The 15,055-nt window shown below is 43.1% G+C and overlaps 1 protein-coding gene across 1 annotated transcript in view; it reads right to left on the minus strand.

The window, feature by feature from the left end:
- The window catches only part of abcc8 (ATP-binding cassette, sub-family C (CFTR/MRP), member 8), a 309,145-nt gene that overhangs the window by 181,380 nt on the left and 112,710 nt on the right, over positions 1-15,055 (minus strand). The window contains exon 9 of the mRNA XM_041198027.1: positions 13,376-13,531. Coding sequence (XP_041053961.1) covers positions 13,376-13,531 — 156 coding nt within the window. The remainder of the gene's footprint in view (positions 1-13,375; positions 13,532-15,055) is intronic.

Below are 15,055 nucleotides of genomic sequence, written 5' to 3' on the forward strand. Positions count from 1 at the left end.
GAGCAAAACTGGGGAGGTGTGTAAATGGGCGGCTGATTCTCTACGGTCTGTTCTCTGCCATTGCTAAAAGTTAATGTCAGCCTTCAGATCTCAAATGTGACAACAGGATAATGTTTCACAACAGCTGCTTGCTGAGGAATGTCAATGAAATGGAATCTGCTGATGTTGTGTAGCAGTCATTGACTTTATTATTGGAGCGTGATCTTCATCAGCTGTTCTAAGGTTAATGATTTTTTTTTAACTACCAGGTAAAATATAGCTCTGCTTTAGCCCCCAGAGGCTCAATTACAATAAATGTCCCCATTGAATCTTGTTCCTGGTATAAATAACGCACAGGAAGATGTGAGGATTTATCTAAGAGAGTTATAAATTCCCTGTCACTTCTTCCTACAATATTGCTGCAAGATTTAAAGTCTTCTAATTCCTCATATTGCAGTCTGATGGTCTCATTTACACAATTGTAACTGGCTTTCTTTCCATCTAAAATCCACATCAAACTGTGTTTTTTTGGTGCACAGCAATGCAAATCCTCAGATATATAGTCAGCGCTTATTTTTACTGCCCAGCAATTTGCAATTAATTCTTTGGAGGCTTCAGAAGTTAACAACTGACATAGCCTCATGGAGTAGGAATAAGGGAATATTAACTTGACAATTCTAATAAGCACAATTAAAATCTTATGTCTAAAAAGTAACCATAGGATGTAGGCATTAAAGTGGTGCAATTTACTGAATATCCTTCAAAAGTCTAAAGTTCAACAGATTATTTCCTTTGCTAAATAAGGCAGTGTTATTTTGTTTGATTTATTGATGACCAGGCTAGGTGTATGAAAAATCCACTATGGCATTGGGTTCATTTTCCAGGGCAGAAATTTGGTGTAAGTGAGGCATGTCATTATTCACATATTGGGTTCGGAACTGTAGAAGTATAATTCCAATGGAGGCAGATTTAAAAGTGTAGTGGCTTTTTCTTGGTTTTCTCAGAAAGCAGGCGTACCCATCTGCACTCTCAGAAAAATAAGAAGTTATCAGCCGGTGGAGCGGAGCTTCACTGCATGATGTTCAGTTGGACGGTGTAATTTTCAGCAAGGAGAAGCTTGCAGCACAACAGGGCTGTTGCTGGCTGCATTCTGTATTGTTCAGGTACCATTCAAAAACCGATAGAGCAAACTGTATAACTACAGCCCATAGAACACATTCCAATTCTGCAATTGTTTGCAGGTTCAAATGCAAACTCTCACCAGCTTCTAGATCTGTCTCTATCTTTCATCAACGCCCATGTGTTGATGTTTTGGCAGCACTGTGGATTTTTGATCTCTTTCTGGAAATTAAACCACAGTCTTCAGATTCCTCAAAGCCTCTGTTCCACTGAACTACTATTAGCTGTCACATGCCTTGCAGCTTGAGGGAGCTTAAATCTCTGACAGTCCCTTCCATCCATGTGATACCAAAAAAAAAAAATCCTGGGACACCTCCCTCAAGCAAATGTTATTGAAATACAAAAAGCCAAAAAAAGGTCAAAAATACTCAACATCAACAACAACTTGTATTCACATAGCATCTTTAACGTAATAAAACTTCCAAGGATACTTCACAACAACCTTATAATACTTGACACCAAACCACATAAGAAGATATTGGGGCAGATATTTGGTCAAATAGGTAGGTTTTCAGAAGAGTCAAAAAGGAAGAAAAGTGAGGTGGAGAGTGGGAGAGGTTTAGGGAGGGAACTCTAGAGTTTAGGCCCTAGGCTGCTGAAGGCACAGCAGCCAATGGGTTAAAAGTAGGGATCCTCAAGAAGCCAGAATTAGAGGAGTGCAGATACCTCAGAGGGTTTTGGGACTGGAGGAGATTACAGAGATGGAGGTTGAGGGTGGGGTGGGGGTGGGGGTGGCAGTGGTGTGTGAGGTCATAGAGGGATTTGAAAACAAGCATGAGAAGTTTAAAAACTAGCAGTTGCTTAGGTGGGTGCCATTTTAGGTCAGTGAGCACAGGGGTGATGAGTAAACAGTACTTGACGAGAATCAGGGCATAGGCAACAGAGATTTGAATGACATCATATTTAAAGAGCCTAGAATGTGGGATGCTGGCCAGGAGACCATTTAAATAGTCATGTGTACAAGTAACAAAGGCAAGGGTGAGAGTTTCAGCAGCCGTTAAGCTGGCTGCAGGTGGAGTCAGATAATGTCAAAGAGATAGAAATAGGTGTGTCAGTGATGACATGAATATGTGGTTGGAATGCAAAAGCAAATGCAGCTGATTTATATATTTGCTTGAGAACAATTTTAGCTTTTAAAAATAACGAAATTCTGTGTGTGGTATGGATGACCATACAATTTCATTTTTAGATGGTAGAGCTGAATTTCCTGCCCCTGCATGTCGCAGTCACCTTCTCACTACCCTGCCCCCCCACCTCCCCACACCACCTTCATGTTGTAGGCAGGGGCAGTACATCTGAAGTGCACTGCTGCTGTCCAGACCCAGGAGCAATTTGGTGATTTACAAATCTGCAGCTTACTGGGCCTCTGAGATTAGGATCTTCTGGTTGCTGATGGAGATCAGCGGTGACTGTATTCAAACATCCTGGTGGAGGGGGTGGGGTTAGCATCCAAAATTATTGTACAACTTTTGACTTTGCTCCTTGATTGATAGGAATCCAGATACAGGCCAGAGCCCCCATTTTCACTGGACGCCCTGCGTTAGAACATCTTTTAAGGAAAACGAGGCAAGCGGTTCTTCCCAACTCATTTGCATGCCAATGAAAGACCTATTCCTGGGGCAGGATAAGCATGTTTCTATCTTCATTCCCAGAGAAGCTCTTAAAATTCTGCAAAAATATATAGTGAGCTGACATTGAGAAAAACAAGTCTCTTGACAAGACTCACACAGGTGAGTGAATGTTGCTTTGCCAACTATTTTCTTTCCAATTCTAGTTTTTGGGTGAATTTTTATTTTCATCACAATGAGTGATGTTTGGGCTGGAGAATGGAACATCTTACCCCTTTGATTAGTCAAGCATCAGATCAGTTGCAGCACAAGTTAAATACAGCACCAAGCTCCCATTATGTCCCTTAGCTCTAAAGTTAGCTCAGCACCTTTTTCTTATCTCAACATGAACGTTCTTTTCCTATCCCCACCACCCAATCTTAAATTTGAGTTCATGATTATACTTGGGAGATAATGAATGAATATTTGGTACTTTCATTCCTAGGGAAAGAGGCAGAATGGAATAATTGTCCACTCCTACTACAGCGTTAAACATGGTCTTAACAGAGGTCTAGGAACATGTCGTCCACCTGCTGTCACATGCATGGCTGCTGCGTCAAACAGGGGGTCTCAGAAAATGACAAGAGAAGCAAAACAGAGAATAACTCAAAAGTTGGAACAATTATTCATAACTCACTATTCTAATTCATGATATCACTGCAGTTGGGATTCGACAAATAATACCCTATACACAAGTTTAAGACATTTTTTATGTAACCATAAAATTGGAGATGACACATGGCACTCCAGTTAGATGAGCAGGCATGGTAGTGTTAACATGGATAACTATCTTTATCCTTTGAGGTTTCAAACAGAGCCACAGTCAATGAAAGCTCTAACCATGTGTGGCAAATCTGACAGGAGCTGTAAACATCTCACACTTGCATCGATCATTGTCATGATCTTCAAACTATTCTGCAAGATTCCAGATTTGTGCCAAACTCTCATTCTGATCCAAATCCACCTGTTAAGAAGGCATGGTAGGCACTCAGATAGATGGCCATTGTTGTTAAGTAGAAATAAAAACAAAAAACTGCTGATACTGGAAATCCAAAACAAAAACAGAATTACCTGGAAAAACTCAGCAGGTCTGGCAGCATCGGCGGAGAAGAAAAGAGTTGACATTTCGAGGCCTCATGACACTTCAGCAGAACTGGGTGAATCCAAGGAGAGGGGTGAAATATAAGCTGGTTTAAGGTGGTGGTGGGGGGTGGGGGGGGGGGGGGGGGGGTCGGGTGGGGGGGGGGGGGGGGTGGTTGGGTGGGGGGAGAGAAGTGGAGAGGGGTGGTGTGGTTGTAGGGACAAGCAAGCAGTGATAGGAGCAGTTAATCAAAAGATGTCACAGACAAAAGAACAAAAGAACACAGAGGTATTGAAGTTGGTGATATTATCTAAACGAATGTTGGGGGTGGGGGGCATAAAAGATTTAAAAATAATGGAAATAGGTGGGAAAAAAATCTATATAAATTATTGGAAAAAACAAAAGGAAGGGGGAAGAAACAGAAAGGGGGTGGGGATGGAGGAGGGAGTTCAAGATCTAAAGTTGTTGAATTCAATATGCAGTCCGGAAGGCTGCAAAGTGCCTAGTCGGAAGATGAGGTGTTGTTCCTCCAGTTTGCGTTGGGCTTCACTGGAACAATGCAGCAAGCCAAGGACAGACATGTGGGCAAGAGAGCAGGGTGGAGTGTTAAAATGGCAAGCGACAGGGAGGTTTGGGTCATTCTTGCGGACAGACCGTAGGTGTTCTGCAAAGCGGTCACCCAGTTTACGTTTAGTCTCTCCAATGTAGAGGAGACTGCATTGGGAGCAATGAATGCAGTAGACTAAGGTGGGGGAAATGCAAGTGAAATGCTGCTTCACTTGAAAGGAGTGTTTGGGCCCTTGGACAGTGAGGAGAGAGGAAGTGAAGAGGCAGGTGTTGCATCTTTTGCGTGGGCATGGGGAGGTGCCATAGGTGGGGGTTGAGGAGTAGGGGGTGATGGAGGAGTGGACCAGGGTGTCCCGGAGTGAATGATCCCTATGGAATGCCGACAGGGGGGGTGAAGGGAAGATGTGTTTGGTGGCATCATGCTGGAGTTGGCGGAAATGGCAGAGGATGATCCTTTGAATGAGGAGGCTGGTACGGTGATTAGTGAGGACAAGGGGGAGCCTATCATGTTTCTGGGAGGGAGGAGAAGGCGTGAGGGCGGATGCGCAGGAGATGGGCTGGACACGGTTGAGGGCCCTGTCAACGACTGTGGGTGGAAAACCTCGGTTAAGGAAGAAGGGGGACATGTCAGAGGAACTGTTTTTAATCAGTGGTTAGAGTAGAAGGGTTAAATTTCCACAACTGTAAGATGAATTAGCAGTGTTCCGGGGTTTCAGGAAAATTGTCAACAGAATAAGAAAAATAAGCAGAAATAAATAGGGATTTTGTAGTAATTATGATTTTATTTAGTGTGCAATGTACCTTTAAGAATAATACTTGCTAAGAAAGGTCACATGATCTGTAGTAACCAATAGGAGAGTAGCGCGGGCTACCTCTACAGTGAGTGTAGAGATAGAGTTGGAATTGAAAGCACACATGTAGTTGCTGCTGAGTATATTGTAAATAAACTTAATGTTTCCAGCCAAGAAGTGTCTGCAGTTCAACTCTATCATTTATACTACAACTCGGCCACCCCACAATAAACTGGCAATGAGGATAAAACAAGATTGAACAGAAGAAATCAAGTTATAAAGAAAGGAAGATATACTCACCAGGTATGCTATCGCTTTAAGTTAATGAAAAAATGGGTCCCGATCCAAATGGCTGAGAAATCTCCCAAAGCACTACCAATGTTTAAAAAAAAATCAAATTGCAAGACTTCTGAGTGAGAATCCACAAGATGGGTGAGCAAAACATTTTTAAAAAGGCAACAATCAGAGCAGAGAGCAGTGCTACAGTTTTGGATTAAAAAAAACCCCTGCAGAATCGCCCAGAAAAGGGAGAAGAAATCACTGCTGTATTTTTTCCAAACAGGGACGAAGTTTTACAAAGTTAAAATAGAAGAAATCTCACGATCATGGGAATCCCGCCAAAACTTGAAAAGCGCAGGAAATACAGCACAGAAAAGCTGCAGAGATAGCCCGAGTTACAAAAACGGTGACTGGCAGTGGCAATACACTTAAAGTGGTAAATACAAGAAAAATGGCTATGACAGAAAATTGGAAGAGACCCCAGAGAGATAGGACAACTCTGCCGAAGGCAACAAGAAACCCCAGAGAGAGAGGGCAACTCTGCCGAAGGGAATAAGAGGCCCCAGAGAGAGGGCAACTTTATGGAAGAGAATAAGAGACCCCAAAGAAAGGGCAACTCTGGCAAAAGGAACAAGGATCCCCAGAGAGGGCAACTCTGCCAAAGGGAATAAGAGACTCTAGAGAGTGGGCAACTCTGAGGAAGACAACAAGAGACCCCAGAGAGGGGACAATCCTGCTGAAGGAAATAAGAGAATCTAGAGAGAGGGCAACTCTGCAGAAGGCAACAAGAGACCCCAGAGAGAGGGCAACTCCGCCAAGGGCAACAGGAGACCCCAGAGGGAGGACAAGAAGAAAGTAAACAGTTGAAAGAATAGTTGATTGTCGTTCAAGACCAAATGCAAAAGGAATGCCTCATCATTCAGCAATATGAAGAAATGAAGGCCATCTCAAACAGGAGAATGAAAGCACAGCAGAAGAAACGTGAAGAGGGCTCAGTGGAAGCCCTAGTGATCGAAGGGGGTTCAGGGGAAGCCCTGATGATCGAAGAGGGCTCAGGGGAAGCCCTCGTGATTGAAGGGGGCTCAGGGGAAGCCCTCGTGATTGAAGGGGGCTCAGGGGAAGCCCTCGTGATTGAAGGGGGCTCAGGGGAAGCCATGGTGATCGAAGGGGGCTCAGGGGAAGCCCTCGTGATCAGAGGGCTCAGGTTCAGCTCTAATAATCATAGAGGGCTCATAAGAAGCCCTGAGAGTCATGTATAGCTGGATACATCGAGGATACATGAATTCGGATAAACTCCAAGGCAGTGCCAGCTCAGCGAAGCTAATTGTCTAGCAAACAGCTGAAAGAATCAGCAAACTGGAGCCAAAGAGGCTTTGGAAGCAAAAGTCGCAGAATTTCCCAAGAAGCAGACAGAAAATGAAATTTTGGGAGACTCAGCCACTGAGCTCAGACAAGTTGACCTTGCATCTGAGAGAAGTCTGGCTGAGATCAAAAAGAAGGCTGAGATCAAAGTCTGTGCTAGAAAAAAGAAAAGTGCATGTTCCAAGCAAAGAAGGTAATCTATCTGAGGCACAAGGTTGAGGAGAAAGTGAGAGCCATAAGAGAGGCACCTGCACCAAAGAACGCCTCAGAGCTCATTCCTGGGAATGATCAACTGTTATGGACGGTTCTTACCCAATTTGTCTACAGTGCTGGCTCCCCTGCATTCTCTACTCAAAAAAAACCAACGTTGGTCATGGGAGGTGCCCCCAAAAGAAGCTTTCGTAAAGGTGAAACAATTGCTGCACTTGTACAATCTATTAGTGCATTACAACCAGATGGAAGAATTAATGCTGATATGTTCTGCATATCCCTATGGAGTGGGAGCAGTGCTCTCTCATCGGATGGACAATGGCATGGAATGGCCAATAGATTGTGTATCAAGAACTCTCACCACAGCAGTAAAAGGATAGTTGCAGGTAGAAAAAGAGGGCCCATCCATCATCTTTGGTGTCAAAAACAGCTGCTATTTGACAATTGCTTCAGACCACAAACCATTGCTAGGGTTGTTTAGTGAAGACAAGGCTAAGCCATCCATAGCCTCAGCAAGACTACAACTTAATTATGGCAACATACAAATACACCTTTATACATAGGCCTGGCAATCAAATCGCAAACGCTGATGCCCTCAGTCATTGCCTTTACAAGAAAATGATGAACATGTCCCAGTTCCACAGGAACTTGTTTTACTGTTAAATTTCTTAGATTCCTTGCCGGTATGTGCTCGACAGAAAAGAGACTGGGCAGGTCGGGACCCAGTCCTATCTCAGGTACGAGAACAAGTGCTACATGGTTGGTCACAGGCCTCCATATCTGATGAAGTGAAACTGTACTTTAACAGAAGGCATGAAATAACCAGCCAGGATAGCATCTTATTATGGGGAGTACAAGTGATAGTTCCTCCAAAGAGAAGGGAGCCACTTATAATTGAGCTACACAGTGCCCATCCAGGAATTTTCCAAATGAAGACCATAGCACGCAGCTATCCACGATGGCCTGGGATGGATGGCAAAATCGAGTTTAGTAAAGCACTGTGTGCAATGTCAGCAACTCCAAAAGTTGCCAGTGACAGCTCCGTTTCACCCGTGGGAGTGGCCAGGTAGACCCTGAGTGCAGTTACACATTGACTACATTGGACCTTTCCTGGGAACAATGTTTCTGCTCATTATCAATGCTCATTCAAAATGGTTGGATGTATATGAGGTGAAGACACCAATGTTGGGCGCTACAATTGAGAAACTAAGTCAGAGCTTTTCCATTCACGGAATACCAGAAATAGTCATTTCTGATAACAGTACAGCATTTATGAGTGCTGAGTTTCAATGGTTTATCAGCCTCAATGGTATCACTCATGTGAAAACTGCACCGTGCTACCCTTCCTCAAATGGACTGGCCAAAAGGGCAGTTTAAACGTTCAAGGCAGGCATAAGAAAGCTAACTGGCGATTCCTCGGCAATCAACCTAGCACGCTTTCTTTTTCATTACAGGGCTACCCCTCACACAACATAAAGTGTCACACACCTGTGCAGTTATTGTTGAAACGCCGTCTCAAGACAAGATTGAGTTTAACAATGGCGAATTTGGAGGGGAAGGGGGAAAGGAGTCAGGGAAGCCAGAAAACTTGACATGACTGGCATAGTAGTGAGAGAAAATTTACCATGGGAGAGCCAGTATACGTGAAAAACTTCGGGGAAGGGCAAAGTGGTTACCAGGTGAAATAAGTGCGGTGACTGTACCTTTATCTTACCATGTGGAGCTGGAAGGTCTGATTATCCGTAAACATGTGGACCATTTAAGGAGGAAAGAGACAAATCACCAAGATTTGGTTCCACCAATGATTATGACCAGGTCTGCATTTCCTGTTGAGGATGCTCAGCCCAGGACTGACATATCTGATATCCCTGTAAGAGTTGAGGATACAGAACTCCAAGTGCCCACTGAAGCACCTGACGTTCAGGCAACTCTGGAAAACAAGGTTCCTGGCAAAGAATCTGAAGTTGTGGAGCTGTGACATTCCACACATACCAGGAAACCACCTGAAAGACAACTTGTAAATTCCTTATCCAGTGTAAATATTATGTTGTCTTGAAAAATATGTACTTGTAAATATAATATGTATAGCCGAGTTAAAGGGGGATGAATGTAGTAATTATTGTTTTGTTTAGTGTGCAATGTACCTTTAAGAATAATACTTGTTAAGGAAGATTACATGATCTGTAAAAACCAATAGGAAAGTAGCGTGGGCTACCTCCACAGTGAGTGTAGAGATGGAGTTGGAGTTGAAAGCACACATATAGTTTCTGCTGAGCATATTGTAAATAAGCTTAATGTTTCCAACCAAGAAGTGTCTGCAGTTCAACTCCATCACTAATAGTACAACTCGGCCACCCTACATAGATTTGATGTTTGGTTCCATCTTCAACCAATATTGTATATACAAGGTCAGGATTTAAGTAACTGAGGTAGGTTCTATTGATGTTGGAAAGAGGAAACACATTGGGATATACTTTTGTCTCGTCACCAATGATAGCTTAAAAGTCAGCATAAATAAACGTATAAAATGGGGAAATCTGATTACATCATTCAAGTAGCCTTGTTTTGTGAATTGAATTTTCTATTTACAGTAACCCATAGCTGCCAGTGGTCTGGAATTTGTCTGCTGTGGGATGGTTTCTAGAAGCAATGTAAAAAAATCACATGGCTGGCCTGGATCCGCAGAGCAGACCAAAAGCATTTCTCAAGATAAAATTTTATTCCACAGGAAGTATTAATAGCGCCTCATTTATATTACATCACTGCAACCAAAGGCTGTATTCTCACTGGCAGTGGAACTGTAACATAAGTGTAGCAAAAGAGAGGATCGTTAGCCTGCATATGTTCACTCACTTTACAAATGATTTTGAGACAGCCTTTTGGATTCACCCTCTGAGTATCCTGATGCTTTAACTTTTGGGATTTTCCCAATGGGTTTGATGACAGGAAATTTGTGGTGTATATTATTATATGAAATGTTAAGCATTTTATTAGTACTGTGGTGCTCTCAACTCCTAATGCAGAGGAAATAGTGGCAATGGCACTCCCCAGTAAATCACACAGCCTACCTTCCTTTGTTTATTTAGCAAAATCTGTGAATGTCACAGACATAACCAATTCCCAACAGGTGTCTTCTTGGGAGAGCCCCATTAAAACAACTGCTTCTAACAAACTAAAAACCTGTGCATCAAGTAAGAAAATGATATTATTTCCATCATCAATAAAACAACTTGTATCTTGTGGTGCCCATTGGTCTCACAAATGTTGAAGGCAGTCCAAGGACATCACACAATGCCATTCCAAAGTCAACCGTGTTCACTCAAGCCTTTAAAGAGATCAAGCAATGTGATCATTCTATCTTTTCAATCTTGTACATCCTGGACATGTGGATATAGCCTACCTTTGTCTGGCAAAAAAAGACTTTTTAGGAATCTCTAGATCTATTATCAAAAATATATTTTTTATTTGAACTCATCTCAGGATGTCCACAACACTACAATTTTTATTTCTCACCAAATGATTTCTCGATTGGACATTTGCTAAACAACCCTAGCCAGAATTTTCCCGTCGGCAATTTGGGGATGGAAAATGATGCGGGATGATGTTGGAAGGAACTCCCGACATCATCTCAGTCCCTTTAAATTTTCAGGAAGGCTGGCGGACAGCGCAATCAGCCAATTGAGGCCATTGACGGGGCACTTAAAGTAATTAAAGGCCCTACCCGTCCAACCTTAAGACTGGTGGGCAGGCCAGGAGCCCCAGTGGGCTTCTGAAAAAACACAAATCCTCATCCACTGGCGAGATGAGGTTTCATGTCCGTTTTTAAAAACTTTAATAAATGTAATGTCATATTTATTAATATGTCCCATCTCATGTGACATTGCCACATGAGGGGGACATGTTAATAATATTTTTATTTTTCTATTTTTAAAGTTTTTAAAACTGTCACTAATCTCCCTGAGACCGCACTTTGTCTCAGGGAGCAGTGCATTCTTTCGTGCGCAAGCGTGAAAGAGCGCACTTTGACAGCTGGTGATTCCCTCCCCCCCCTCCCTGCACAGGAAGCGCGTAGCCTTCCTGTCAGGCAGGCCGCTGGGCGGGCCTTAATTGGCCCGCCCACTCAAAATGGCAGCGGCCCGCTGTCTGCCCGCTGCTGAGCCAGTGGGGCCCGCACACCCACCAAGGGCAAAATTCTGCCCCGAGTGTGCTAAGAACTATGCTGACAACCAGTTTGAAGTTATCAGTTTGGCTCGTAGCGAGGTGTACTTATGCATATTAACACACATGGCCCTGTGCTTTGAAGATAGAAAGAGCATGTACACATATTGCAATTGTTTCAACTAAACAAAATAGGTGACAGTTATTCTCTGGTTCACTCCCCAGGGCAATGCCTTGACCAATCAGAGTTAATCCGCCTGGTTTGAACTTAAACAAAGTTTGGCATTTAACTGTCAGTCATTATTTAACTGGTGCATTCTCCATGGGGACATTTCTACCAATCAGAGGACACTTGCCAACCAATCAGCACTTTCTTCTCATGAAGTATAATTTGTTGTTCCCTTTACATTTGGTATTCTTGTGTGTTGTCCTGATGAGTGCAAGACAAAAAACTTTGACAACATGTGTCCTTTTTCAGTAATACTCAAGTTTTGTACTACCAAACAAAATTAATAAGGCTGGCAGCCTCTGATTTAATCTGCTTCACTGGCTTTACAGTGGTCGACTAGGCTTCTCAGACCTTAGAAAACTCTGCAGCTGAAAAGGGGAAAAAGTTAAGTGTCATTACAGCACTTCTTGTGGGTCAGAAGGAACAAAGGTGCTTCCTGCCTGGCCCTCCAATCATAAATCTAGCCCAAAGTCGAGGATTGGAGTTGGAGTCTCCCCCACACCCCCTGGGTCATGCAGCAGTACTCTGTGCTCCTGCAGCCTGTGCCAAAGTCCTCACTTCCCAACTAGAAACCAAGCCTGCCAATCAGGCTGACTTCCAGGGAGGGAACCTGTCCAGTGCAAAAGATGAGCACTGAATTTGAACTCCACATCATGGGCAGAAACCCAGGCTTCCGAGCTGAACCTCCATGATCCTTCTCCATTCTGCCCCCTCCTGCCTATGTAACTTTCCCTTGTTAATATCCAAGCCATAGATACTTTAGTGTTCCATTAACTAATCCTTGTTGAGATTTAGAATTCTTACAACATGTTTGTGCTCACCACAGCAAACAGCAATATTGTCATGTCTATGCCATTTGTTAACCAAAACTCAATTTTTGCTTGAACAAAACAGAAAGAGTGAAAGGATGAATGAAATTATTTACCTTTTTAAGGTGTTCATATCATGTTGTCAGGGTTGTGATGTCCCAAAGAACTATAATTCTAATAAATTACTTTGTGAAGTGCAGCTATTGTTGTTATGAAGGCAGCTATGGCAACTGATCTGCACACAACAAATGAGATGAACAGCCAGTTAATCTGGTGGTGATAGTTTAGAAAAATATTAGCAAGGTCACCACGGGAGTTGCCTGTTTTTTGAACAATGCCACTGGATCTTTTACTTCTACCTGAAAAGGCTCTGGCTTAAGATTCATATTTAGCATGGAGATGTTAACAATGAAGAACTAATTCAGATGTTCTATTGTACATTATGTGCTAAAGTCCTGAAGTGGGCTTTAACTCACAATCTTCTAAGTCAGAGGTAAGAGTTCTACCATCTGAAATATGCTATTCCAAGATCCTGAACCATTTTCAGAAAGGAAATTGGTATATTTGATCTGATGGAGAGATGTTGGGCCTTGTCATTCAGAAGACATCTTCAGCAACCGTGCTTTGTAAGAAGGTCACATGTAAAGATGTTTTAAAAAGTCACCAATTTGAGTCTGGCCCTCCAGGGTTATTCTTCTGCTAAGTACACGTGGTTTCCTCAGAGACAACCGCTGTTCACCTCGTCTCCACTGACTGAGAGGACAGAGGTATCAGAACTCTCTCATAGCCTGTTACTGTTCTCAGTTCCCCATCTTTGGACTCACTGCCTCATGAGGGGGAAAAGGCAGGAATTGCAGTGCAGGACCAGGGCCTGCTATGTTCAGTCTGGCCTTTCTAGCCCTCTGGCAAACCCCTGTTAAAGTTACACTGGGAGGACACTGGAAGGGCTATAGTCTCTCGGGCCAGTGGATTTAGTAGGAATGTGTATATGCTTCATTGTGCAAGTTGTACTCAATTTCAGGTAAGTCTACAATCTTGATTGATGTTATATATCTGCACAACCATCACTAAAGTTGGGATGTCTGTGACTACAGAGATTTAACATATATGTATCATGTTATTACCTGCACAGGCATGGCCCATAGATTTGGAGAGAGAAAAAAAAACCACATCAGCTGGTTTGTATCGATGGCGACCAGATTGCAGATCTGTCCAACGGTCATCTCCCCCATGGACATGTTTGAGGTTGACAAACGAAGAATCTTATTGTAGATCTTTGTCTGAAGTAAAAAGAAAATGAAATGCAATTGGTGTGAGAAACCATCAGAAAAATCCTTCATAGTTGAATTTTCAACTTTTGAACGAAGTAAAACTAAGTGGCTGTGTAAGTGAAGAATTTGAAGTGATAATAACCATAAACAAAGTAGAAATGTTTGAACTCAAATACATTTTATTTAATGAAAAAGTCAGGAGTTTCAGCCTTATCATCTTGAGGCCACTTGCACAGATCACCTTGTAGCCCCATCCAAACCCTGGATTACCCCCCTTCCTCAATACAGCTCTTACCCTGCAGCCTCTTCCCTTGCCTGAGGCCACTTCTCCCCCTTCCACAAGCAAGCCCTAGCCCTGCAGCCATACAAAGCCACTCCCACCTTATGGCTGGCCTGGTAGGTAGAGTCCTGCCCGTGAGCCACCTTAAAACCGTTGTGGTGCTGTCTGCAAAGCCTGGCACTGATGACTGCAAGTGCTGCCTGAGGCAAGGTAGGCAAACAAACCTCAAAGTCTTGAGTGAAGTGCAGCTCATCAGGTGCACATCACTTACGTGCGGTTTTGAAACAGGTTTGGTCTCTCTGATAAAGCGTAATTGTTGATAACTGTTACAGTCACATCCAATCACTTCCATTCCGCCTGTGAATTACAGGTATCTTACTGCAGCTCATTTTTTTCTAGAAGGACTGGAAATTGACCAGCTGAAAGCCTGACCATGTGAAGGGGAAGCAATTCTAGGAAGGTCAGCAGCAGCCAGGGTTTTTTTTCTGGAAACTTCTGCTAATACTGGGTCTGCTAAAATGAAATCCCTATTTCTTGGGTTATTTTGTGAATGGCCTCCAGTGGCCCCTTAAAGACTACTGGTTTGGCTGCTCACCACTCGATACAGATGTGTGGAGAGTGTACAGCGCACATCCTACTTGTGAGTACCTTGAAATTGTCATCAGCATCCTGTATGTCACAGAAACTGGATTTGCATAATTTAATGAAGCCCACACCTGATTCAGTTTGGCAACTGGACCAGCCTTGTAAAGGCCCTGGGCAATATTGTGATGGGAGGAATTGGATTGGGAATGGGGCATTAAGTGTAGACTGCCAATGTCGATGCTGTTCCCAGCTGGTGAACCAAGCTAAAATCAGTCCTATCGTTTCCCACACTCCAGAAAGAATTACAGTAACTTCTATCATCAGTGAATGATAATCCATTTCCAGTGATGCAACATCCTCTTTTTCTATTTCATTTATTCACCATCAATTAGAGGAATTTAATTCTGTAGGATCACAACCACCAAAATAGCTTCATCCAAATTACAGACAAACTTGCCTCTGAACAGAAGTATAGGGAGTAACTTTAATCCCCCAAAATGGGTGGGTTTGATTTAGGTGGAGGTTAAAAAGTTAAAATCCGAATGAGGCACCCAGCCTATCTTAAGTCCACCCACCTCTGGTTTTAACAGAGGAAGGACAAGGGGAGGGTTAACCAATCTACTTGCATGGGTTGGTCATTTAAGTAGCCTAATGAGGCTCCATGCCTT

Source organism: Carcharodon carcharias, chromosome 10 (genome assembly GCF_017639515.1).
Source record: "Carcharodon carcharias isolate sCarCar2 chromosome 10, sCarCar2.pri, whole genome shotgun sequence".
In the NCBI taxonomy this organism is placed as follows: domain Eukaryota; kingdom Metazoa; phylum Chordata; class Chondrichthyes; order Lamniformes; family Lamnidae; genus Carcharodon; species Carcharodon carcharias.